We start from the raw sequence: 25,051 nt of genomic DNA, 5'->3' as shown, positions 1-25,051 counted from the left end.
AAGCCATTTCTACCGGAAAAGCTCACCGAAGCGCTGCCGCCATCTTTTTGACGAACAGCGCCCGTGACGTCACCGGAAGCGCCTTTCGTCATAAAAGATGGCGGCGCCCAGTTGACGCCGGTACCGGGCCGCGGCGCCCAGCTGATGCCGGAACCGGGCCACGGCGTCAAAAAGGTTGGGGATCCCTGATCTATGGTATTCTCAAAAGTCTTCTGTAACACCAAAGTTCAAAAGCCTCATTAGTCATTCTATTGTGCCTTTTCAAAATCCAACACTTTCATAGAATGTTACAGAGAAAACTATTGCCTGAACAATTCTGATCTTTGTAGGTACAGACATAGCCCAGAATCTGAATATATTTTTCAAGGTCTTCACGCCTGTTCTACCAACTTCTGGTATGCTATGTATTTCTTGATTGCTGGTTTCTTTTTTTGTTGCTAGTTGACCCTAGAGGCAGAAGGTATCTACTGCTACTCAATACCTTTAATGTTACATCTTTTATTCTAAGGCTGGTTGCTGAATTTGTTGTTATTAATTTGGTCTTTTTAAATATTTAATCTTAATTTTTTGTGCTTCTTGATTTTACTACTATATCTTACATCAACATTCATTTGAATTTTCAGCCATCAGAATAGTGTCTTCAACATAGCTCAGGTTACTGATATTTCTTCTTCCAGTTTTAAAACCACTTTCATCTTCTTCCAATACAGCGTTGCTCAATATTTATTCCATATATAGGTTGTAAAACAAGGGATAATCTCTTTGCCAACCTGGAGCCAGTCTTTTACCATGTCCTGTCCATACTGTGGTTTCCTGAGCTATGTGTAGATTTTGTATGAGGACAGTGAAATGTTCTGTGGTTGCCAAATTTCCAAACACTCTTCTGTTTTACAACCAAAAACCTTTCTATAATCAACAAAACATATACTGACTTCTTTTTTGTGATTCTTTGGCTTTTTCAATTATTCAGAATGTGCTGGCAATAATTTTATGTTCTTAACTTTGATTTATTTATTATAGTTATCTTATTAATGGAACTGTAGTTAATCATCTGAAAGAAAGCAATGTATTTTGACATCAAGGAAAAAGAACTATATAGTCTTCAATACAAAGTGAGGAATGTTAATTCAGGATCAAACATTCAGGGTGTTGTCTATAAAGTAATCAAGACAATATTGCAATAGCCTATCTAATATTTAGGCTTAATTTATTTGATTGGTTCATGTTTTGGGTTTAGGTTTTACATTTAAACAATCTGAATTCTTGGTTAAACTCACAATGAATTACTAACATTCCTTTTTTATTATATAGTCAATTACTACACTTGACTATAAATTCATGGTCAAGTGAATCTATCATGAAAATAGTGTAATAATTTGATTTTTGGAAGTAGATGAAAGCAAAACAGTAGATGTATTCAGAGAGAAAAAAAACTGCCTAACCCCTCCAATCCATAACTTTCTGAAGCAAGAGTGGATGAGAAGAATAACTATCACGAGATTTTTAAAGATCTGTATTTATATGTATTTGGACAAATAGGTATAGTAAATCCTTTTGAATGTAACATTTGTAGAGCATCTACATTCTGTTGCCTAGTATTTTATGTACCAAATGTGCATGTAGATGACTATTAGAATTGGAGGATTTGCTTGGAACTCCCAATCAAGCAGTGGCAGCCACTTCTCCCTGATAATATTTCTCTATATACGGTATTTGGAGAATGACTGCAACTACAGTTTCTATGCTGCTTGGTGACTACTCTAATTATTCAGGGCTTTGAAATCTTAGGGTAAATCTTTATAAACAAAGTAACTTCATCTATACACAGTTGCCCTCTACATGTAAAAGGCAGCAAGAATGTCATGGAATGAATTTAGCAAACACATTCTGCTATCCTTTCCATGTATAGTTTAATCATAGAGAACAATATACAAAGGACTTATTCTAGCACAACCATAAAGGACACAAGAATATGTGTCCTGTAATGCTGTGCCATATCCACCATTTTTAATATGGACTATTATCCTCTTTTAATGACTGCATAATTCCTTGCAAAGTGGATAATTCTAGGCACCTGAATGGAACTGGGTGTTTACTGGCCGGATGCCCTTCCTGTCGCTAATGCGGAGTTTTTTATTCAGCAGATATATTCTCAGTGTGCCCAGATAGAGAAATATCTGCCTCTACCTAAGATCAAACTCACAGCCTCCTGATTGTGAGGCAAGAGCTCCACCTCTAGGCCAAGATACCACTTTTAATATGGACCATTATACTCTTGATTTATTTGTTTTGTTTTTGCATTGGACACCATGATGACTGATTATTTTCTATACTCATCCCACGCTTCTGAGTGGTATTTACAGTTGAGATAGAGAGAATATATACTTCTGCTATTCATGAAATACAGATTTTTATAAATAATGTAATGTTTCCATATCTTTTGAAGTTTATATGGAAAAGAAATAAACTGATCTTTATGCTATAGTGATCTTACTTTAGAGCATCAGTAATTCTATTCTTTAAAAATTATAGATGTGTTCTAAATAAACAACTGCATAATAAACATACTGCCCTTTTTAAAAAAGCATGTATTTTGCACAACTTTCTTTCTACATGGCTCTTTGGTATTTTATTGATCTTCAAAGGAGGGTATTCGTAAAAAATTGTAGCAAATGATCATGTGTCAGAGTAGTTTTAACATGTGCACATACCTTGAAATTCTGTATTTCACAGACTTGCCTTCTCCGCTAGAACAAGAAGCAAAGGCCATTGTTAGAGAATACAAGAAAAAATGTGACAGACCACCTGATCGTAGGAAAGCTTTCAACGCTTTATGGAAACAGATGAGCCTCTTTAGTGAGTTTAGTAGAGCACTAGAATTGGAAGGCAACATCATTGTGATACTACTCCTTTGAATATACTGTATTTCTGAATCTAGATCATATAAGGGTTTAGTTCAAATATTCTATTCAAAACTATGATTTAGACTACATGGCTGCATCATAAGCTCGTTTTTTTCAAGCTCCAATAACCTCCTAAACTTGAAACAATAAAATTTTCCATTGCCTTTAAGTAGAAAAAGTTATAGTAAAACATTACCTGAAAACCAGAATTTAAAATTAAGCTAACTATATGGTTAATGAAATTTTGGCCCATTTAGGAAATTAGTAATGAAACTGAAATATGAAGAAGGATAGAGAACCTATCAATTGACAGCCTTGATAGATAACAATCATAATAGCAATGTGCCAGTTTGGTCTAGATGCTAGCGATTAAGGCATCAGGCTAGAAATCAGAAAACTGAGTTCCACTCCTATTTTGGGCATGAAAGCTGGCTGGATGACTTTGGGCCAATCACAGTCTTTCAGCCCAACTTACCTCACAATGCTATTATCGGGAAAATTGAGGAGGAGGGAGTATTAGTATGTTTACTGCCTTAACTTGGCTATAATGCCTAAATCAGTACACACACACAAACACAGAAAGAGAGGGTGGGGAGCAGATCCAATAATAACATTACAGATTAGCCCTTGAAGACTATTCAGATTCGATTTGTGCAATTAAAAAGCCATTTGCTGGATATTGTCCCCAAATGTCTTGTCTTACCCTAAAGAGACAAATAATTTCTTGGAGAAATCACAGTATATCTATAAATCAAATTATATTAAATTTCTAGAGAAATAGTATATGTAACATAAACATACTTTGTATATTGTAATATTTCTAGTTTGATGGTGTCCTCTGTTGTACATATTTTATTACAACCCTGGATGCTGTGTATTTTTTTGTAAAAACAATCTTCTATTAAAAAGAACTAAAATCTCTGGAAGCTAAAATTCCTTTCCAAGAGGTAAAAACAGTACTGAATCTCTGTTACTGGATCAGAATTACTAATAATTTAACCCCTGTGGATTCAACTAATTTTAATCCCTGAAAATTCAATTTTTACAAATGACATAATTATTTTTTAATTTTGTGATTTATAGATTTAATTCGGTTTAAACCCAGAAGCGCTCGAAGAATCAGTAGTGTGTCCAGTAAAGGTAGCACTTAAGAAAATATTTTATTTTAAATTAAGTTTAAATAGTGTTCAGCTTATTAAGATGTGCATAACCGATACTTGTGATTCTTTTTCCAAGTCAAAAGTACATAATACCTGTTTAAAGATTGTTTCTTTAAAAATAGGTTCAATATGAAATGCCCTCTTTTGCCTCTCATGTTGCCTATTGTAAAACAACAATAAAAAGATACAGCAAAAAGTATAAAGATCACTTTGGCTTATTTTAATTCTTATTGTTGTATTTAATACAGCATACTTTTAAAACTGTTTATGGCAGATTGCAATATCAAATTTAGCAGTAGTAAGTACTATGGCAATGTAATGCTAATAACTCTCATTAATCTGTCTGCCAATCTAACTACATAGCATTGCCTCTTAAAATACTTAAATGTGTTTGACATAGGAAAAATTAGAATTGAAGAATTAGCATTCTGAATATTCTTTGTGGAATTCTTTTTTGCTGTTGGATTTTTTTTTAAAGAATGTATTTAAAACACATAATTCTAAAGATTTAAGCCATTGCTTTAGAACTGTAGAGCAAAAATACTAACACACTCTTATATACATGCTTTTTGCCACTAAATAACATTTTTTTGAAACTGGAGCTTTGAAAATGCCATGAAAATAAGGAAAAGTTATTCACTAATTTAAAAGAATGTACCAACTTCAGCTTTTTTGTAACATTTATCTTAACGTGCTTTGTCAAATATCAGAATGTAAAGAAGTAGGTGTTATTTAACATACTATAATAGTAATCTTTTTATGCATATGTAACATTTGTTTTCAAAACTGTTGTATTTCTGAAAATCTTGTATTTGATGGCTATATGATCATAAAACATAAGTACAGCTTTTTATATAAAAATAAATTGTACTTTCAAATACTTAGTAGAATTATTTGATTGATGAATGGTTTTATTTGATACGTACATGATTTGTTTGCTGTAGTATCTTATTTAGCTTTGAATTTAGATCAAGAAAATGGCACAGATACTGGACGTCTCTTTCAACATTACTTTTCTTAACTTCAAAGCAACTTGAGAAAATGGGAAATGCTGATTGCCAACTTTTTCCATAAATTACCTGGACTATTTCAGAAGCCACATTTCTGATACTACCAATCAAAGAACATTGTGCAGTTTTCCATCTTTTACTTCTTAATTTTTTGTAGGAAGAAAAAATCCTGCACTAATAGTGGGGAAATATGGGAGGATTGCTAGGGGAATAACACCAATGTAATATTGCATAATTGTAATAGAATTTTACCCTGCAAGAAGATTTGGAAATATATTGAGAATAGCTACTTCAGTGAAGGAGAGTATTAAAGATCAAAGTCACAAACATTATGAAGAATAGGGGCTATGTAAAGTCAAATTCTTATTTTGTATTCTTGTATATTAGTATACAAACAGATACCATAAATGAATAAAAATTAGCTATCATACTTGTCAACCCAGGAGACAATTAGAGGCTAATTAGAGTGAAACCAAAACTTTCAAGGATTTCATGTACCATGCATGAGTATTTCCAGCCTTAAGGGCATTTTATAAGCAGGAAAAATTTAACTTCAGGCCAAATATTTTAAGTGATATCTTCAAACTTTAAGTTTTAACTATATCAACTGAGTATGTTGACCTTTTATTTGATGCATATTTTCTTAGCCTTTTGTTTTTCATTCTGTTAATTGTTCAGAGCCATTTCTTATGTTTATACATGCCACTGCAGCAATTTCCATTGGACACAACAGGACATAATCATGCATGTAAAATTAAGGATATGACAATGTCATGAATGGTGTCAGGGTAGAAACTGGAAATCTGTGAGTTCTAGTTCCATCTTAGGCACCAAGCCAGCTGGGTGATGTTTGTTTGTTTGTTTGTTTGTTTGTTTGTTTGTTTTGTCAAGCAAGTATTAGATAACAAGTATAAGTATAAACCTGGTTGTGAATATATGAAATGATACGAATAAAAAGAAACAATAGGACAGGGATGGTAGGCACGTTGGTGCACTTATGCACGTCCCCTACAGACCTCTTAGGAAAGGGGTGAGGTCAATAGTAGACAGTGTAAGGTTAAAGTTTTTGGGGTTTGGGGAAGAAACCACAGAGTCAGGTAGAGTATTCCAGACATTGACCACTCTATTGCTGAAGTCATATTTCCTGCAATCAAGTTTGGTGCGGTTAACCTTGAGTTTGTATCTATTGTGTGCTCTTTATTGTTGTGGTTGAAGCTGAAGTATTCATTGACAGGTAGGACATTGCAGTAGATAATCTTATGTACTATACTTATATCAGACCGAAGGTGGCGTACTTCTAGGTTGTCTAAGACTAAAATTTCAAGTCTGGTGGCATACGGTATTCTACTACAAGTAAAGAAGTGGAGAACTCTTCTCGTGAATTATTTCTGGACTCTCAACTGTATTAATATCCGATATGTAATGTGGGTTCCAGACTGATGAGCTGTATTCAAAAGTATTGGTCTAGCAAATGTTTTGTATGCTCTAGTTAGTAGTGCGATATTACCGAGAAAAGGCTACGCAGGATTAGGTTAACAACTCTTAATGCCTTTTTGGCTATGCAGTTACAGTGGACTTTAGCACTTAGATCATTAGAGTACTCCAAGGTCCTTGACATAGTTGAAGTCATCAACAAGGTCTTGACTATTCAGCTTGTATTTTATTTTCTGATTATTATTATTTTTGCTACTATGTAAGACAGAGCATTTGTTTGTTGAGATTTGAAGTTGCCATTTGTTTGACCATTCTGACACATAGTCAAGATCATTTTGAAGGGTAGCAGTATTGTTGGTGATGTTGAATAGCTTTACATCATCAGCGAAAAGAACGCAGTTGCTCTTAATATGATCACAGAGGTCATTTATGTAGTAGTATAAAAGAGTTGGTTCTAGAATGCTGCCTTGGGGGACATCACTTTTGACAGGTACAGGATTTGATAGGGTGTTCCCAATTTTGACCACACTGCCTTAATAGACTGTTCTAGAAAGGCACAGAAAAGTGCAATTAACATATTCTTTAAGATCTACTATATGACTGCCTCTTTTTCATTTCTAAACCTTTTCTAATACCCTAATGCCAGAAATTGCCAGTCAGAGCTATAGGGCTATAATTTCTTTATATATTCTATAGATAACTCCTAACAGGCTTTGTTCATAGTCCAGATGGCTTTTGAGCCTAGTTTCAAATTCCTGTTTTTTTCATAGCTTGGGTGTTTGTATATAAAGTTTATGTATTTAAAGGCTAGCATAAGCAGAAACTTATTTCTTTCAGGCTATTCTTAAGCAACATGGGGGATCTGCCCTGTGTCTTACATGCATCTTGTGGAATCCAAATTGTAGTCCAGTGTTTCTTCATATGGGTTATATGATTTATTAATTAGTACAGGATTTGTTAAGGAAAACAAGTCTTCTCTGAGTCAGACAGGGAGATCTCAAGTCTGTGAAATGAAATACACATTGTTTTATAAAAAGCACTAATCTAATTATCTGAGCGTCAAGTGGCTAAATAAAGGTTTGGAAGAAGGTATGCATCCCTGAAAAGATGAAACTACTTCATAATAATAGCTCTACTTTGATAATGAAAAACTTAGGTTTTATTTTCCATACAGGTATTTCCTTGAATCTGTCAGTAAAAAAACAACTGCAGATAGTCCTCAATTTATAACTGGAATCAGAGCAAGGCAGTTAAGTGAGTCATGCCCAATTTTATGACCTTTTTTTGCCATGGTTGCTAAGCAATTCATTGTAGTTGTTAAGTGAATCACAAGGTTGTTAAGCAAATCCAATTTCCCCATTGATTTCGCTTCTTGGAGGCCAGCTAGGAAGTTAGCAAATGACAATTGCATGATCCCGGGATACTGCAACTATATGATGTTGAATGTTGATCACCAGATGTAAGTGCAAGGAGGACTGGTACGGTGGCCTAGAGGTGAAGCCCTCCTCACAATCAGGAGGCTGTGAATTCAATCCTAGGTAGAGGCAGATATTTCTCTATCTGGGCACAATGGGAATATATCTGCTGAACAAAACTCTGCATTGGCGACAGGAAGGGCACCCGGCCATTAAACACTCCGCTAGCTCCATTCAAGTGGCCAGACTCCACCCTGCAAGGGATTATGGGATCATTAAAAGATGATGATGAATCGTAAGTGTAAGGACGGGTTGTAAGTCACTTTTCTCAGTGCTGTTGTAACTTCAAACGGCTGCTAAACGAATGGTTATAAGTCCAGGATACCTATAACACCATAGCCCACTTTGCAGTTTAAACTAGTCCCCAAACCTCGTATAGCAAGCACATTGCATTCAATTCAGGATTTGCTGGGTGTATGGCTTCAATTGAGAATGTATTTTACAACATAAACCAAAACTAAGATATGAAATGCCACTCAAAAGAGAGCTGAGGTTGCCTTGGCTACGTTGTATTGACTTGCAGTGCAACAATTTACAATTTAGGACAGAAATAGTGTATCAGCATGGTTTGTGTATCTGTAAACTCAAGATCATCCAAGGACACAGGAGAGTAACCTAAGCACATTTGGTCAGTTAGCCAATAAAGGACAATGGGGGTTCAAAATATGCATAGAATAGCACTCTGTGTCAGTTTTCCAGCTTCACATAAATATCCAGTCATTAATCTTCAATAAAGTCCTCAATAAAACACACATTATGAGTCTCTTCTAATCGACACCATTTCTTGCCAGTACCCTACATTAACAAAAGTATGCAACAGATAGAAAAGATTCCCCATTCTAGCATTCTTATGGAAACTTCAAAAAAGTGAATTAAGAAGACAGTTATTGTCTTTTGCATCAAATCAAATTGGTTGCATAACATACTTCTAGCCCTCGACTTAGCAACAGTTCATTTAATGACTATTCAAAGTTGCAAAGGCCCTGAAAAATGTGATTTATGACCATTTTTCATAGTTGTTAACTTTGCAGTATCCCCATGGTCCCATGATCAAAATTCAGAATGCTTCACAACTGACTCACATTTATGACGGTTGCAGTGTCCAAAGGGTCATGTGATCACCTTTTGAAACCTTCTGACAAGCAAAATCAATGGGGAATCCAGATTCACCTAACATCCATGTTATTAGCTTAACATCTGCAGTGATTCACTTAACAACTATGGCAGGAAAGGTCGTAAAATGAAGCAAAATTCACTTAACAACCTTCTCGTTTAGCAACAGAAATTTTGGGCTCAGTTGTGGTTGTATGTCAAGAACTACCTGCATAAGAAGAATATGCCATAATATGTTTCAACATAATGTATAATCCTTACTCCAACTATAGCAGAAGATCTCATATTTGCTAATAATAGGGTAATATTTGAAATCGATTTTAAGATTAGAAAAGATATTGTAGATATGTAGGGCCTTCTCCTGGATTCCCAATAGATTTTAAATTCTAAAGAGAGAAGAATATTACAAATATTATCTGCCTTATTGGTTGTAATTCAAACTTAGAGGATGCAGAGCAATAGAATAGTCCTACTTTAAAGAAGTAGAATAAGAGGGGCTTTTTTTTTCTTTTTTTTTTTGAGAATTCCATTGTTTCATTAATAGAATTACCGGAAGCAAAAAAAGGACAAAATGGACCACTAGACTTTAAAGTGTGTGTGGGGTGGGGGGGGGTAAATAAACGGTCAATACTTGGAGGTTAGTATTTTAATGTTTTTTTTTGGGAGCAGTCAAAAATGTCAGGATTTTGATGGCTTTGAGATTTGGTTTCTTTTAATTTCATTTTTATTTGTTTAAAGATGCTTAAATATTTTTTCCTATGAAAAGTGAAGGAAAATCATCAAAATCTGACAATTCAGCTTTTTTTTCACTGGGGTAGTGTAGAGATTCTGAGCACATTTGTGTCACATCCTTACTGTTGTGTAAACTAAAGTGATTAAGTCAAGAAAATGTATATTTTATTTTCATTTACTGCAGTACTGAACTGAAGGTTTAGCGATGCTTCTGTTTCCTTTTTTGATGATGATTGCATTGCAATAAGGGAGAGGTTGTAAACTTGTATTTCTAAATCAAAAGGAAAAAAATAACTATCTTAATATTTTCCCTTTCCAATTGGTTCCATCTATAAGTGTAAAGCAATTTTTTTTTATTTCAATAGAAATGCCTCCTGTTGAAAAATTAAATTTGGCAGACATCATGAAATCCAGTTTGGATTTGTCAGATGGATGGCCTAATGAGGAGGAGATGATACGATTTAAGAAGCTAAGGGATGAACTTATCCAAGATGAAAGACAAGAGTATCCTGAAGACAAAATAGTAACCAATGAATCTATGCCTACATTAAGGAGAACCAGGACAAAGGAAAGCCTCTCTCGTAAATCATCTATTCTTTCATCAAGGTAATAAAAGATATAAGCCAGTTTATGTTTTTACATTCTTTATGGTAACTCACAGTTTGCATTCTAATATAAATTATATATTACTGTAGTATGTTAAATTCCAAACTGCATGATAAATAATAGAAATCTAGAAAACCCAAGGAGAAATTAAAAGCTTTTCTTTTTAAAGCCACAATAACAATAATTATATATTATTGTAATCAGCGTAAGGAAAAAAATAATTTAAAAAGGGTAGCAATCTTCCAGGTATCATCATTCCTACTCTGAATCAATCATTAAAATTATCTGTGGGTGAGCTCTTGCTGCCTTTTCAGAGATTTTTAAATATCTTGATGCAACGCTTCTGCCAATGATTCTAGTGATAATCCTTATAAATGGATCCAAAAATAGATGGCCATGCATCTGCATCAACAACTATATGAGTAACAGGAATTGGTAGGAAATTCTGGGCAGAAACAGGACCAGTTACTATATTCAGGGGTCATGTGGCCACAATTTGCAATGCTTCTTGCAAGTTTTCAGTAAAAAAATGTATATCCAGGAAAATGGATTCATTTAACAACCATATAGTTTGCTTCAAACATAGTTTGCTTCAACCGTAACTCATTTTATGAGCAGCATAAATTATAAAATTGAGTCCAGCCATGTGCTTCCTTGACTTACAAACACAATGACTTATGACTTCAATTCCAGGCTCTATTGTAATTGTAAGTCAAGGACTACCTGCATTTAGATAACACAAAGAGCCATTTAATATTGCCTGTACAATTTCAAATTTGGGGAATCTGTGTACTATACTTCTGTGTATTTTTTTTAACTCCAAAGTTAAAAATAGTTAACAATCATTTTCAGAAGCAATCATTTTCCACAACAAATACAACCAATTAGCAGTATATTTTAAAACTAGAAGATTAAAAAAAAGATTAAAGAAGTGGTGGGTTATCATTTAGAATTTATAACAACAGATGGTTCCAGATTAGTATCACTACCAGTGTTTTGCAGCAAAACTGATGAAATCCATTGGAGTCAGGTGCTTCTTAAAGACTCAAAAATGTATTTTCTCATAATAAGCTTTATCGGAAGATGAACTTACATGATAATAAATCACAGTTTTTAAAGTGATACAGAACATGAGGACTGAAATCTAAAGCCAGGAACAAATGAAGCCCATAAGAGATACTTGGACAATTAATTCCTCAAAGCTGTTCCCATTGTAAAGTCTTTCATTTAGATAGCTACCAGCTGCTAATGCTGGTTTTGAAACATGACCATGATGAGGATGGAAATTTGCAACTAATTTTTCAATAGAAGCTCATATTTTATATATAAAGTATTTTTGAAAATGCTGAAAACAAAGTAATTTTCAAAGTCCTTGTTTTGGCATTTAAATCTAAACAAAATCCCAAAACATCCTTAAAAATGTTATGAAAACTTATGATATCAATTGCCTCACTCAAATGAAAAATGATATCCCCTTGGTTGAAGGATGCAATCTTCTGTTTTTGTTTTTGTTTTAAAGCAACAGAGCTAACCTAAAATTGTGAGTTGGACGTCACAGAATTTTGATAGCTAGAGGCAGATAGAGCATAGCAACAGATTTTTCTTCAAAGATTCAGGAGTGGAAGATACGATATAATGTTACAGGATTAGTATATTAAAAAATGAAATACATATTTTTGAATAAATGAGCATATACAGGACCTAAGATCTAATATGAATTAAAGAATTTCCATGTTAAGTTTGAAGACATCAAGAAGAACTCACCAATACCCACTTCCTAATGCTTTCCTGTATTTTCTGCTATCTTCATAAAAATCTACTTCTTACTTCTAATAAAAAATACAACAATTCAGATCTAAATGGTTTGGGACCAAAGTTAGTACTGATTCAGTCCCTCTGAAGCCGATGAAGAATTCTCCCCCCCTCCCAGTAAAATAATGGCTAACTTTAATTGAACTGAACCTGCATGCTTTCTTAATTCTGTACTTTTCTTCCCCTTCAGTCTGGATATAGTTTATAGAAAACTAGGCAAAAATCAAATGTTTAAGAGTAAATTACCCAAAGAACAAATAAACAAACCCCCAAATTATGCTCAAACCAATTTTATTGATTTAATATTTATATTGCATGTACAGTTTATTTCAAGTTAACACAATCATGCTAAGAAACTATTTGTGACCTTAAATTTCTGGGTGGGGGGGGGGGAATGCAAGGAACAAATGTGAATTGGATGAGAACCAAACAGAAAAAGAATTATGGAAGTGATATAACTTTCAAGTCACAATTTTGTTAACCAGTTGTCTATCTGGAGTAGAAAGAATTCTGAAATAGACTTTGTTTTTTTAAATAAAATAAAGCCTGAAGATAGCAAAAATAATTAAGATTTGTTGTTCAACTACTGTGTTGTTCTGCATAGCTTTTAATGACAAATATAATTGACTGAAGTTTACAAGTCTATTTCAAAGGGATAAAAGGAATCTGCTTCCTGCTGCTTCATCATATGATTTCATAATCCAAAGTAAGATGGCAGAGGAGTGCAGATTGGCAGCATTAAAAGATATGAAGGAAAAACAAGCTTTAATTGAACAGCGGAGAAAGTAAGTGTTATAATTATTTTTAACAAAATATTATTATATTATTAGTGTAAATAAGTCTACTAAATATGAGTTGCAGAACTCTAGAAGACCACTAGATGGTGGCAGAATTATTTTTCTGTATTATTTTTCTGCCATTTGATAAGCATCAGAATTTTGCAGCCTAAATATGAAAATCCTAATATAGAAGATGTTACTACTTGACAGAAAAACAAGCTGGGTTTTCATTTTAAAAATGAATAAATTACTATTTCATCCATCCTGCTTTGATTTGCTTTTTGCTACTTACAGAGTGCAAGATTTATGTCACAGATAACAGGACCAGATCCATGATTTTAAATCAATAAGATTATTTTTAGTGCAGGAAAGTAGTAAACAGAAGAGAGAGTGTTATGCACATCTTATTTTTCACTGCCATATTCAATCAGTTCCTTCATACTGTTACTTTTTTCTCCTATTACCAGAAGCCTGTATTTTCACAGTATGATAACTGGGTCAGTGAAATCTAGCATGTTAAACAAACTTTTGAACCAAATTTCCAGGTTAAGAAATATTCATTTAAGAAAGGATAGCTGTGGTGTAGACAATGATACTTCTACACCTACTGTTTCTCACCATAGCATCTGAGCAATATTCTCACAACCTTAGTCCAGTATCTTTCTCACAGTTGCAGAATTTTAACTAAATTCATCCTGACTTTGATTACCCAGGAAAATATTAGACTTACATAGCTTGACATCTCTGCTTTCATATGTCATATAAGTTTTGTCAGTTTTGAAAGTTTAAAGCAGATATGTACTTAATTTCACTATTTTTGTGATTGCCAAGAAGCATCTAGTTTCTTCAAACAGCACTGAAGCTTGAATAAGGGAGATTTAGCCATTTCTGTTGTGTGAATAACCTCAAGTTGCTCTTAAATCCATATGTATATGAATGTCCATGTATACACACAGCACATATTATGGATTATATTTAATATCTAGAAATAGAATCATTATTCTTTATTATGACTGTTCATCTACAAAAATATTATGCACACTGGCTCAAGAATAAAATTCCAGTATGATTTTCAAAGTTTGGTGTTTTTCTGGAAAGCAATTCCAATATTGATTATTTTTTGGCTTATCGGTGAAATGTTAAATACTTTTAAAATGTTTTTGAAGAGATAAAGAAGTTCTTCAGAAATGGAGAAAACAGGCCAGGAAGATAAGAGAAAAGAAAGGAATATTGTACACATATTCATCCCCAAAAGGAAATACAATGGTATGTATCAGCATATGATTTTATTCTGCAAAAATATGTTGCTGGTTCTTATAGTGAAATATGATATTGGGGTTCTCTGTATCCCAGGCCTAAATGCTTTATATCATATTTCATTGCAATTATTTCCCCATAGCTGAATTACATATCTAGGACAAGACACCTGGTGACCAAAATTAGGACTTCATTAATGCTATGAAATGTGCCAGACCATTCTGGATCAACTATAGCCTCTTATTTAAATTATACTTTCTTAATTATGTAAACAATTGTCAGTTGTAGGATAGCTGGTCATCTGATTTGGTCTTCAGGTAGAAAATGGAAAAGATGCATTCTTGATTTTGATGATTGGATGTGGAAAATATCTTGAAAATATATAAATAGCTGAAAGCACAAAAATTAGGACTTTGGCAAAATTCTCGGGGATTAAAGCATCTCAGATAATCTAATCATCTCTTCAAGGCCACAGGTATCTTTCTGTCCTTAATCTGTTGAGTGATTGTCTCCAGAATGAATAATTGTATTTCTGTAAAAAATATATGGATCAGTTTATTTTGATAGGTCTTGTTTTAGAACCTCTTATTTTAGAGCCTCTAGCGCCAAAAGTTCCTTTTGGGTTAGATCTTGAGATCCATAACCAGATTTTCCACCCAAGGACACACACAGTCACACACACAGAGATGGAGGCAGTAGCAAACATCAGCCTTTGATAAGGGCTTTATGTTAACCCAATATATATTCACAGCAATTGTATTATCTGTATTTGAAAAAGGTAGTGATTTTTTTCCTCAGAAAAAATTAAAATTTAACATTTAAAATCACAGCTGAAAAAATAGTCTTGTTCTTCTAGTTTTAATATAACAGTAGAACAGATGTGGAATAGCCTACAAGAGCTACACCAATGCTAGCAGCATAAAATACATTTTCAGATCTTGCCATCTCTTTTTTTCCTATCTGAATTAATCATGTTTGTCTGTCATCTGCCTGCCTGCCTGCCTGCCTGCCTCTCTCTCACACACACACACACACCTAACTCACAAAATGTGACTCATGGCACATTTTTCCAGTTAAGATACTTACCAGATCTACATGGGGACCATAGCATCCTAGATCTAGAACTTAACCACTTGTTTATCTAGCTTAACCTTCTCCACCAAGATGGGGTCCTATGTAGATCAGTCCCCAGTAAATTAACTTACACAGCAAACTTTTTCTTCAACTTTATTTTAATTTATGACTACCCACCCCCAGAACATTGGAGGAAGCATGTGTGAATGTAAGTAAATACTTACATCAGCTCTTTGCTGTGCAGCAAGACCCCATGTGTGCAGTAGGTGTCAAAACATCCTGCACATAGCTATTCAGAAGCTGTGGCTGCCCAAGCTGTTTGGAGGCGTTGAAACAGAAGGGCTTAAATTTAAAATAGGATTGTTGATGGATGTCTCCTGAGATTTTGCTTCTGCCAAATTGAAGTAAATGTAGGCTGGATGTTATAGTTAATCCAGAGAGAAAAATCTGTCATCGTGGGCCCAAGAGAGAAACTCTTTGTTTTGTAACCTGTAAATAGAGCAAGTCCCTCCGTTCATTTAAAGAACTGAAGTCTTCCTCTTCTCCTGGTGATCATGTGGATGGGCCATGAAGTTGTCTTTGACCACAGTGAAATTGAAGTGGAATGCATAGCTACATTTTTCTCCAATTTTCCCCTGCTGTCAGTCTTATAGTTCTGTGATTTTCAGGAGGTTATCTATCCAAGTAACAAAGTTCCAGTAGAGGAGAATATACGTAGCTCACTGTTTAACTGTGGAATGCTTGATGCTCTCTGAGCTTAGTTGCTTGCTTACAGAGTTTCATTACCCAACTAGATAATATCATCAGTGTTACTGATTGTTAAGTTTGCTCCCTGTGGAAGATTAATACTGATTATGTTACCTAGTTGGGTAATGAAATGTCTGCAAGTAAACAACCAAGTTCAGAGAGCACCAAGGACTTCACAAATAACAATGTGGTCCAACTCTGCTTTGCTTTACTAATGTAATTAGACAATGCCACTTGCTGTAACTCTATTTATTATACTTTAACAAAACAACCAATGAGAAGTCATTGGGACAGGTAAAGCTATATATATATGGATGATGCTTCTAGACTCAAAAGAATTGCATGTATCTGACTTTCATTTTTATTTGTTTAAAATATTTTGAGGTCATGAGATTGGGCCAAGTGGTTAGATGATCATTTCATTAATTTTATTATAACCTTTTTTTTTTAGTACAGTACAGTATTTTTCCCCCAAGTAATTGGGCATCCATTATTTAAATGAATCTATTTAAGTGAAGTTAAAATGAAAAACTGAAGTCTTAGACTATTATTAAAAATCCAGACAATTAATCACAATTGTTTGTTGTGATAGTGCTTTCTGACACTTAATTTGACGTCCCTTTCTTAGCTATCCATCAGAACTTGTTTACACTTCATGCTCAACTGTATCTTGCTTATCTATAACTTGTCAACTAAGCAGCACTTAAATACACATAGTGGCATAAGTCTTACCATAAATAATTATGTTGAACTCATTGAACTTACTAAGTCTAAACCTAATTGTGTTATGGTTTAGCACAGTGTACAAAACCCAAATCTAATTAAGGATGTTGATGTGGAGAAAAGAGTTTATTCTGCTTACCAGTTCAATGAAAATCCAATTTCAGGCTCTCCCTATAGAGAGACATAGGGAGAAGAAGGGTGCAATTCAGTTGATAATAGGCCATTGTTCCATTGAATCTTTAGAGTCTTGAACTTTGAAGATTCTGGAGCTCAATGAAAGAATTTGTTGTGATTACTAAATCCTTATGCTTTTTATCTTCACAATAAGAGAGGGACTAACCAATAAATCAAGGGTACAATTAAAAATGGTTAATAGTTACACCAAATTTAGTCTTTTATAATGACACGAATTTGGATATTTTGTATGTTCTTTAGGATATTTGAATATTATTTTCTTTGTCTTTCCCCTGAAATATATAAAAGACTGAAATATGTAGGAAACACAAGAGGGCACTACAACACCATAGTATTCAATTGCAATGAGGATGCAGGCTTAAGCATTAAACCAATAAGAATGCAAACCATAAAGGAACAAATGTGACTGTGTTTCTTCTATTTCTGTTCTGTCAGTTAATTAGGGGGTAGTTCTAAACATAATTTGTAGGTAAAATATGGCAAATTCATGATATAAGCAGGGCAGAAGAAAATGCTACTTGGTGTATCATTGCTAAATCTTATTGGATAGGTTGTAAAATGATTGTCTTGATTGCATGGCTGACCTGCTGTTTAAAAAAAGCAGGGCTACATAATCTTAGTTAATGTTGGGATGAGAGATCACTAAGAATTCCTAGGTTGTAGTTTGGTAAATTTTAAAAAAATCCTAGAAAAAAAAATAGCAAACCACTTCTGCATTGTTAAGTAAACAACATGACCTTGTTTGTGACAACATGAGGAATCAAACTTCTGAAGGAGACTTAACTTTACCCTTGATTGATTGCTGTATCAAACCACTGAATTCATTTATCTGAATGGCTTGGTTGGAAGATAAATTCAAATATATACACAAAGAGGCATGCATAGGCTCAGTGAGTGTTTTATGCTTTTTGTCACTTTAGGCATCCTTAACGTTTGTGAGAAGAAGCTAAGTTATTATCTATTGGTAGGTCTCTGGTTGTTTTGAAGTAAATTAGCTAGCCTTTCTGACTCTCAATGGCCTTAACAGTGACAATTTAAAAATCTTTTTCCTCAGAGAAAAAAATAGAAAATTGAAAACAAGTTATTGAATGACTGGCAGAGGCAAGTAACAAATTTTACATGGTCTAATAAAAGACTGAGGATTAAATGTAAGAAACTGCAGATCTCGGAAGACCAAGGCAATCTGGCAGCCCTGAACTTCAAACTGTATTAACCAGGATAACTGTTTAATTTGGATTACATATTGCATACATTATCACTCTGTGGTTGTGTTACCTTCTTTGAAGGAACAGGACTCCCAGATGGACAAATTATCTTTAGATTGAGACATATACAGAAATGAGATAATTTGTATTATGTGCAATAATAAACAATGTATTAAAGTTGGGAATAAATATAAGAAGATTTCCAAATTCTTGCCCCGTTGTTGTTTTTTTCATGAAGATAAATGTATGAAGAATTTTGTTCAGACAGACAACAAGTCATATATACATCAAAATGTGATAAGGCAAATATACAAAACCACCTGATCTGTTTCAATACCTTCAAATAACAATATAGTTTTTAAAAAACTGCAAAAAGAAGAGAGAACCATTAGGGACCTGAATGAATATGAAAACCTTTTTTTTTTTTTAGCGTTTGCCAGGTCTTGCTTATAAATCGCTGATGAATATGTAATTCAGAAACTGATATAATAATACAGACTTTTTTCCTAATTTGGCAACTTAAAAAGAAATGGAGAGCACAGGTAGAACATTAGTGAATTTGAGATTTGCAAATTCAGTTTTTCTATTAAATCCTAACCCTAACCCTTAAAACAATAGTATGGATAATTAATGTGATGTGTAAGGACAACCTGTTGAAGGCCACTACATTCCTTACCCCAACTTTGTATTGTAATTCTTTTAGTTATAGAGAAGTAAACCAAACCTCTGAATTTCAACATTATTTTTGTTTCCAGAAATTTCTCTGGGCCTCAAATGAGTGTCCTATACTTTCTTAAAAAGTTTTTTTTTTCAAAATGAAGGTGTTGTGCATTGAAGCGAAATTTACTTAGACTAATTTTGTGTACTATGTTCTTTTAAATGGAAGTTTAATAAACTGGAAAAAAAATGCTTATATGTATCATTTTCAGCCACAAATTTAGGATTTGATAACTTATCAGCTGCTTGATTTTTTTAAATAATCTTCATGAGTTCTAGGTCAAGCATGCCAAGTCATGGCCATTTGTGGGCAGAAATGAATCTTATTCAAAGCATTTAGAAGCTGGGATTTTCTCATCTCATGGGCTTTACCAAGCTATAGAATAATGAGTTTTAACTGTGAAGAAACTCTTATCTTAGTTTGCAGCTGCTTGTTTCAGAGATGTTTACAACATATTTTCTGCAACTCTAAAGATCTGCAGAATGGGAAAAAACATAAAATCAAAAATACATGTTTTTATTTGTAGTAAGCAAAAAAAATCATAGGGAGCTATGCAAAAATCTTTTAAGTGATTTTCTTTTCATAATGATTGTTCTTATATTTTTAAGTGCAAATATCTGTACTCACTGCAATCATTAGTTATTTGATTGATCTAACCAGAAACTTGAGGATTACAGAAACAAATAAAGTAATGAGGAGGAAGGAATCCAGTTCAGTGACTTAGTGATGATGCCTCTGAAAACCCAAGTATTTCTCAGGTGGACCTTTTATACCTTTCCAGGAGTGGCTGTTTTCTGCCTTCCTCACTTGTGTTTGATATATATAGTCTGTTTTCCTGACCTTGGTTTCTGATTAATCAGGCCTCCTGGGGTCATCTCCTTTCCATTACACAGCTTGGTCCCTGAAAAGATCATGATTCCAGTTCTTCTGAGCAGAAAAAAACCACAAAAGAAAAGTAAACTAAGATGGTTGAGAATGGTCTAATAGAGTAGACAGAACAACCCCAAGGTCTGTGGCTTATCAAGCCCCCCCCCACCAATAGCATCCATTTTGGGAATGCGATTACAATATGTTATCCAAACTCCCCCACCTTTGGAGAGGGAGCAGTGATTGTTTGTCTGTGGCACTCTCTTGCAACTGACTGATTGGTGGATCTCAGAGTTTAGTAAACCAAGTAGATCATACAAACCCGCCAGCCTTAACACCATTTTAAGCTTCCAGTATCTAAACTGTTCAACAGACAAACAAACGATCCCTTCCCCACACCCCTAGCATTATTAAAATGATTTCTGGTTTATGCATGAAAAGGTTTTTCTGCTGGAGATGTTTATACTCAGTGCAAAAATTCCTGTCCCAAGAAATGCCATTAAGATGACAGGGTTTGAGAGAATCCCTGTCACTATATCTGAAGGGCTTACACACTGGGCATTTACAGGCATCTAAATACCTGGATGAGGCAATTGCCTTATAGTATTCCTGTAGGATAGATAGTCAACTGATAGTAACCCTCTTTATTACCGTATTTTCGCTCCGTAAGATGTACTCCCCCCCCCCAAAAAAAAAGTGGGTGGAAATGTCTGTCCATCGATGCTGGTCCTTTGGTGAATAGCAGCTGGACTGCAGTGGCGGGGTTCTTTTACAGTGCTGAACCCTGCCTCTTTTGTCTTTGTCATTGCCCACCTCTTCTGTCTCTTTTTTCCCAGTGCAGGAGTCAATAGGCAGAGCTGGCACATGAGAGGACACCTATCTGTGGTCCTATCAGGCTCTGCCTGATATTTTTTTCTTGTTTTCCTCCTCTAAACCTAGATGCATCTTATAATCAGGTGCATCTTATAGTGCAAAAAATACGGTAATCATTGTAAAGTAGCTCCTAGTTGCTTCATTGGCTCAGACCTCAAATCCTATCTCTTCTTGCACAATCTATCCATTTTGCTGTAGCTTTATCTTGTCACACCTTAGTCAAGAAAGCCTGTGAAAAACTGGTGATATTGTGTATTCTCTAAACCATGGCAAAGTTGAACTCACCAAATTTTGGAACCAAAATAAAAACTGGAATGAAATACAATTTTACAAATATCAAATGCCTCTCTAAATTGCTTCAATTTATCTTTGGAGTTTCATCTAAAAGAGACACGCGTATTGACATCAATAGAGGTACCAAAGGAAAAAGTTATATCATGATAACAAATGGTTCTTAACGCTTGGAACCGTGATGGCCACATTGGGACACCTCTAGCTGAATTGCTGTGAGAATTCAGACTGTACTTTCTGGAATTACAATTTTTACCTGTGCTTGTCTATTGTCCATTATGTAGCATTTATTGAAAGCATGACTAAGCTGTGGTAAAAATGCTTGCAAATAAGCAGTTTTTGGTGCTACCAATCATAAGACATTGTGGAAACAGCCTGCCTTTTTCCTGCAACTGAGTTATTTTCTAGTAGGCAACATTACAAAAGAAACTTTGGGCTTACAAATGGAAGATGGTAACATCTGGACCCCATCTTGCACTGGTTACATTTCTTGCATGTAGCAGGGCAATTGCACAATAAAAGCCTTGTGTGGAAGCAGCATTCCTAAACAAAAATGTTACTGTTTAGTTTGCAGGGAGGAGAGAAAAGTGCCTAAAAAGTTTTTAGATTTGTTTCCAGAAAACATATAATTCTCCTCTAGCCAAGTTCAATTTTTTTTTACTCTTAAAAATCTTTCATTACAACAATTAATAGTGGGGGAAATGCAGATGAACAACTTATTCTCTAAAACATATGACATTTCTCTGCAAAATCCAGAATGAGAATCTATTTATTTAAAAATAATCATACACCAGCATATTTACAACATCTAACATGGTTACTGAAATAAACCATCTTCTGGGTTTGCTCAAAATATTGCATCGTAAACTAGTTAAACACACTACTAGAAAAATTAAAAACCCGCTAATGTTACAGTAACCAAGCTTTGCATGATGTGTGAATACAGTTGGTAAGCCTCAATGTTCAACTGACTCATTTAAGATTCTTGTATGAATCCATCCAGAGGCAGAACAGAGACTCATTTGAAGGAAAGCTACAAACTAACAAAATGCCTCCACTTGGTTCCTTTCCCTATTTCCTTTGCAAAAAGGTATCTCATTTGTTTAAGAAGTCGCAGATAGATTGTACAGATATCCGGAACCAGTCCATCGCATCTTTTTGCCTCCCAATCAACCATCCATCCCTAATAATTGTAGCTCTTTGATTGTGAGGATGCAGAAAGCATATCTGCTTTAAGGATGTCAACAATTATCCATTGGAATTCGAAACCTCACAGTTTGATGCAGAAACCCTGTAGAGTTGCATAAATTGGTAGCTTCCTTAGATAGTAGATACCTCCCAGATTGACCATTGGTCTTGATGGACTCTGTAAGTTTCTGGGCTGTGCTTGAGTTTCTAATTATTCCAAGTTTAATTACTGAATTCAGGGAATATAATATTTACTGAGCAACCTAGTATTCTCTGGGGAGAATACAATCAGCACCTCAGATAACAGAACAACTTTGAAATATTTATTTAGAAAAGAGATAAAAGGAATGGTGGTGTAGATAATTCTGAAACTGTGTCAGACATTTCTATACACACCCCACCATCCTTGAACAACTGGTTTCCTTTTTGAAAAGTTGATTACAGTTAAGCACCTTAAAATCAATATGCATATGATGAATTGTATTATTCTACCTTGAGTCACATGACCAGAGAAAAGGAGAAAGACAGTTTAGAATGGAGCAATCTGCACCATTCTGAACAACTTTTCATAAGAATGCAACGAGGGGATTTTTTTTTCTTAATGTTTTTGCTTGAAGCTCTCAGTGAAACTCAAATTATATTTGAACAACTGTTTTCTTGTGTTGGTTTCTATCATCATAGCAAACTGTATTCCTCTTTCAAAAGACCTTTCCTGTTCTCACTGTTCTGCGCCCCCCTCATGAAATTTATTTCCAACATTCCATTGCTTTGGAAAGAATAAAAAAGATTGACTTTTGATCTTTTTGTCAATCATCTCCAACCTAGTGCCTTCCAGCTGTCTTGGGCTGCAAATTCTGGGAGTTATGATCCAAAATATTGGATCAACAAAAGCTACTTTTATATCTTCATGTTTGTTTATGTAACTCACATTGAATATGCCTGAAACTGTCCAAGGTGGGAAATCTATAATAAACTTGGTATCCTGATTATTTGGGATACTCATCCTGTTTTTTCTGCAAAAGGGCACGTAGTCTTGTTTGAGTGATATATTTGCTCAAACCCTTTCAGATATCTCACACGCATATACTTGGGAAGTTTATCCAAGTAATGCATTTCATATAGGTTACTTATTGTGTAACTATTACTGGGAAGACATGAGAAGTTTGGAGACTTTGGGGCTTTCTGAGGTTGGGGTGTTGTTGTTTTTTGCCAGAGTCTGGTCAGGAAACACATGCCAGCAAACAACCAAGTCCAGAGAGCATCAAGGGAGCCACAATTCATCCCTGAACTGCAGACTTCTCTTCTATTGGTACAAAGAAAAGTATCAGACCATGGTTAACATGCAGGCAGGTTTCACCTTATTTTAGTTAGCATGAAAAAGACCTTCATTTTCTAGTCTCATTTAAGAGAGTGCAAACACAAAAGCAGATGTGTTTATACTGTTCATTTTGAATGTTTTCTAACAGCCATAAAAAGACTGTTTAACGTTTACCATTTTATTAAAACAGGTAGACCTTGCCAGAATGCTTGGACTGAAAGCATATACAAAGCTGTAAACAAAATCCAAACCTCTTAACTTATTTGCATGAGAAGATTTTCTTGCTGAAATGTTATCATACCATTTTTATCTACAACACAGTATCTCTCAAAATAAATATGAAGAGTCATGATCTGATAAGAACTGATAAAGGCTGATTTCTTCATGGAATGTCATTGACATTATCTTTAAGGCTGTTTTGCAAACAGGGATGTGATTTATTTTACAGCAAATTAGGGAGAGCAAGGACTTTAGAAATTATTTGGAGGTCAATGTCATATCTGAAGTTTCTACTTCATTATTGTGACATTATATAAACCAATAAATTAGCTATGTGCCTTGTGATTATCCCTTACCTCAGCTCCTATACTAAATGTGGTTTTACAAAGAGTAAGACATAATATGAAAGTAGTATCTTTACCACTAGGCACAAAAAAACAGCTCACCCAGATTTAGAGAAATCTGCTTCTTGGATATCTACTATTAAAAAGTCAAGTATAGGATAGAAGCAGGCTGCCCTTCCTCTCTCCAAAATTAGAAACATCAATAAATTACAGAAAATGTGTGTGTGTCAATTTGCATATGTGCATGTGAATTTAAAAAAAATACTGAATAAATAAATATGTAATAAATTTTGCAATAAGGAGAAGTATATTAACAGATGAAATATATAACTGCTTAGTTTGGATGATCCCTTAGCAGTAGACTAGGCCTGGTTTTCTAAACCGCCTTGCTTTGTATCAACTTTAAAAAGGGGTGTGTGTTTTTATCCAGTGAATTTACATGTTCTTCAGACAGAGTGGCTTCTAGATAGTTTTTTTTAAGTTTAATTATTTATTTTAAGGTTGAGCAATCTACTGGGTAGGAGGCGAGACAGGCAGCTGCCTATATTAGTAAAAATGCCTAATATCTCATTGGCTTCCAATAGGCCCGAGGAAGATTAAAAATACTATTGTTTTTATATTACTATTATTGATATTTTATTTCATCTTTGCAATTTTTAACTTTATATTTTGGGTGTTTCTTATAGTTTTCTTGTAGTTTTATTGTACTATCAATCCATGAAATCTTTATTATGCTCATAGACCAGCCTAAGAAGAGTAGAGTGCAAACAATAATTTTTAAAAACTTTAAAATGTAAAATACACAAAGATAAAAAAAAAACATTTAAAAAAACTTAAAATATACAAACAAAAATCTTAAAAACCTACTAAATGGGATAAAAATATTAAGCAAATATAAAATAATAAGAATTAATATATGTCTAACTAAATCTATCATAATACAAAATACTCTTAGCTAGCAAGTCAAATATTCCGGCTGATTTGAGACATAGGTCATCACATCTCATG

General features: G+C 34.2%; 1 protein-coding gene across 3 annotated transcripts in view; it reads left to right on the top strand.

The window, feature by feature from the left end:
• Nucleotides 1-25,051, top strand: part of LRRC27 (leucine rich repeat containing 27) — a 62,686-nt gene that overhangs the window by 26,011 nt on the left and 11,624 nt on the right. For all 3 annotated transcript variants that reach the window (XM_087964265.1, XM_087964264.1, XM_087964266.1), the window contains exons 6-8: nucleotides 10,193-10,433; nucleotides 12,899-13,030; nucleotides 14,191-14,290. In XM_087964265.1, the coding sequence (XP_087820391.1) occupies nucleotides 10,193-10,433; nucleotides 12,899-13,030; nucleotides 14,191-14,290 (473 nt within the window). The remainder of the gene's footprint in view (nucleotides 1-10,192; nucleotides 10,434-12,898; nucleotides 13,031-14,190; nucleotides 14,291-25,051) is intronic.

This window comes from Notechis scutatus, chromosome 4 (genome assembly GCF_049901735.1).
Source record: "Notechis scutatus isolate UNSWTSFEM ecotype Mainland chromosome 4, rNotScu1.2, whole genome shotgun sequence".
NCBI lineage: Eukaryota > Metazoa > Chordata > Lepidosauria > Squamata > Elapidae > Notechis > Notechis scutatus.
The sequence above is the reverse complement of the archived record's forward strand: the minus strand, read 5'-3'. Positions and strand labels throughout refer to the sequence as shown.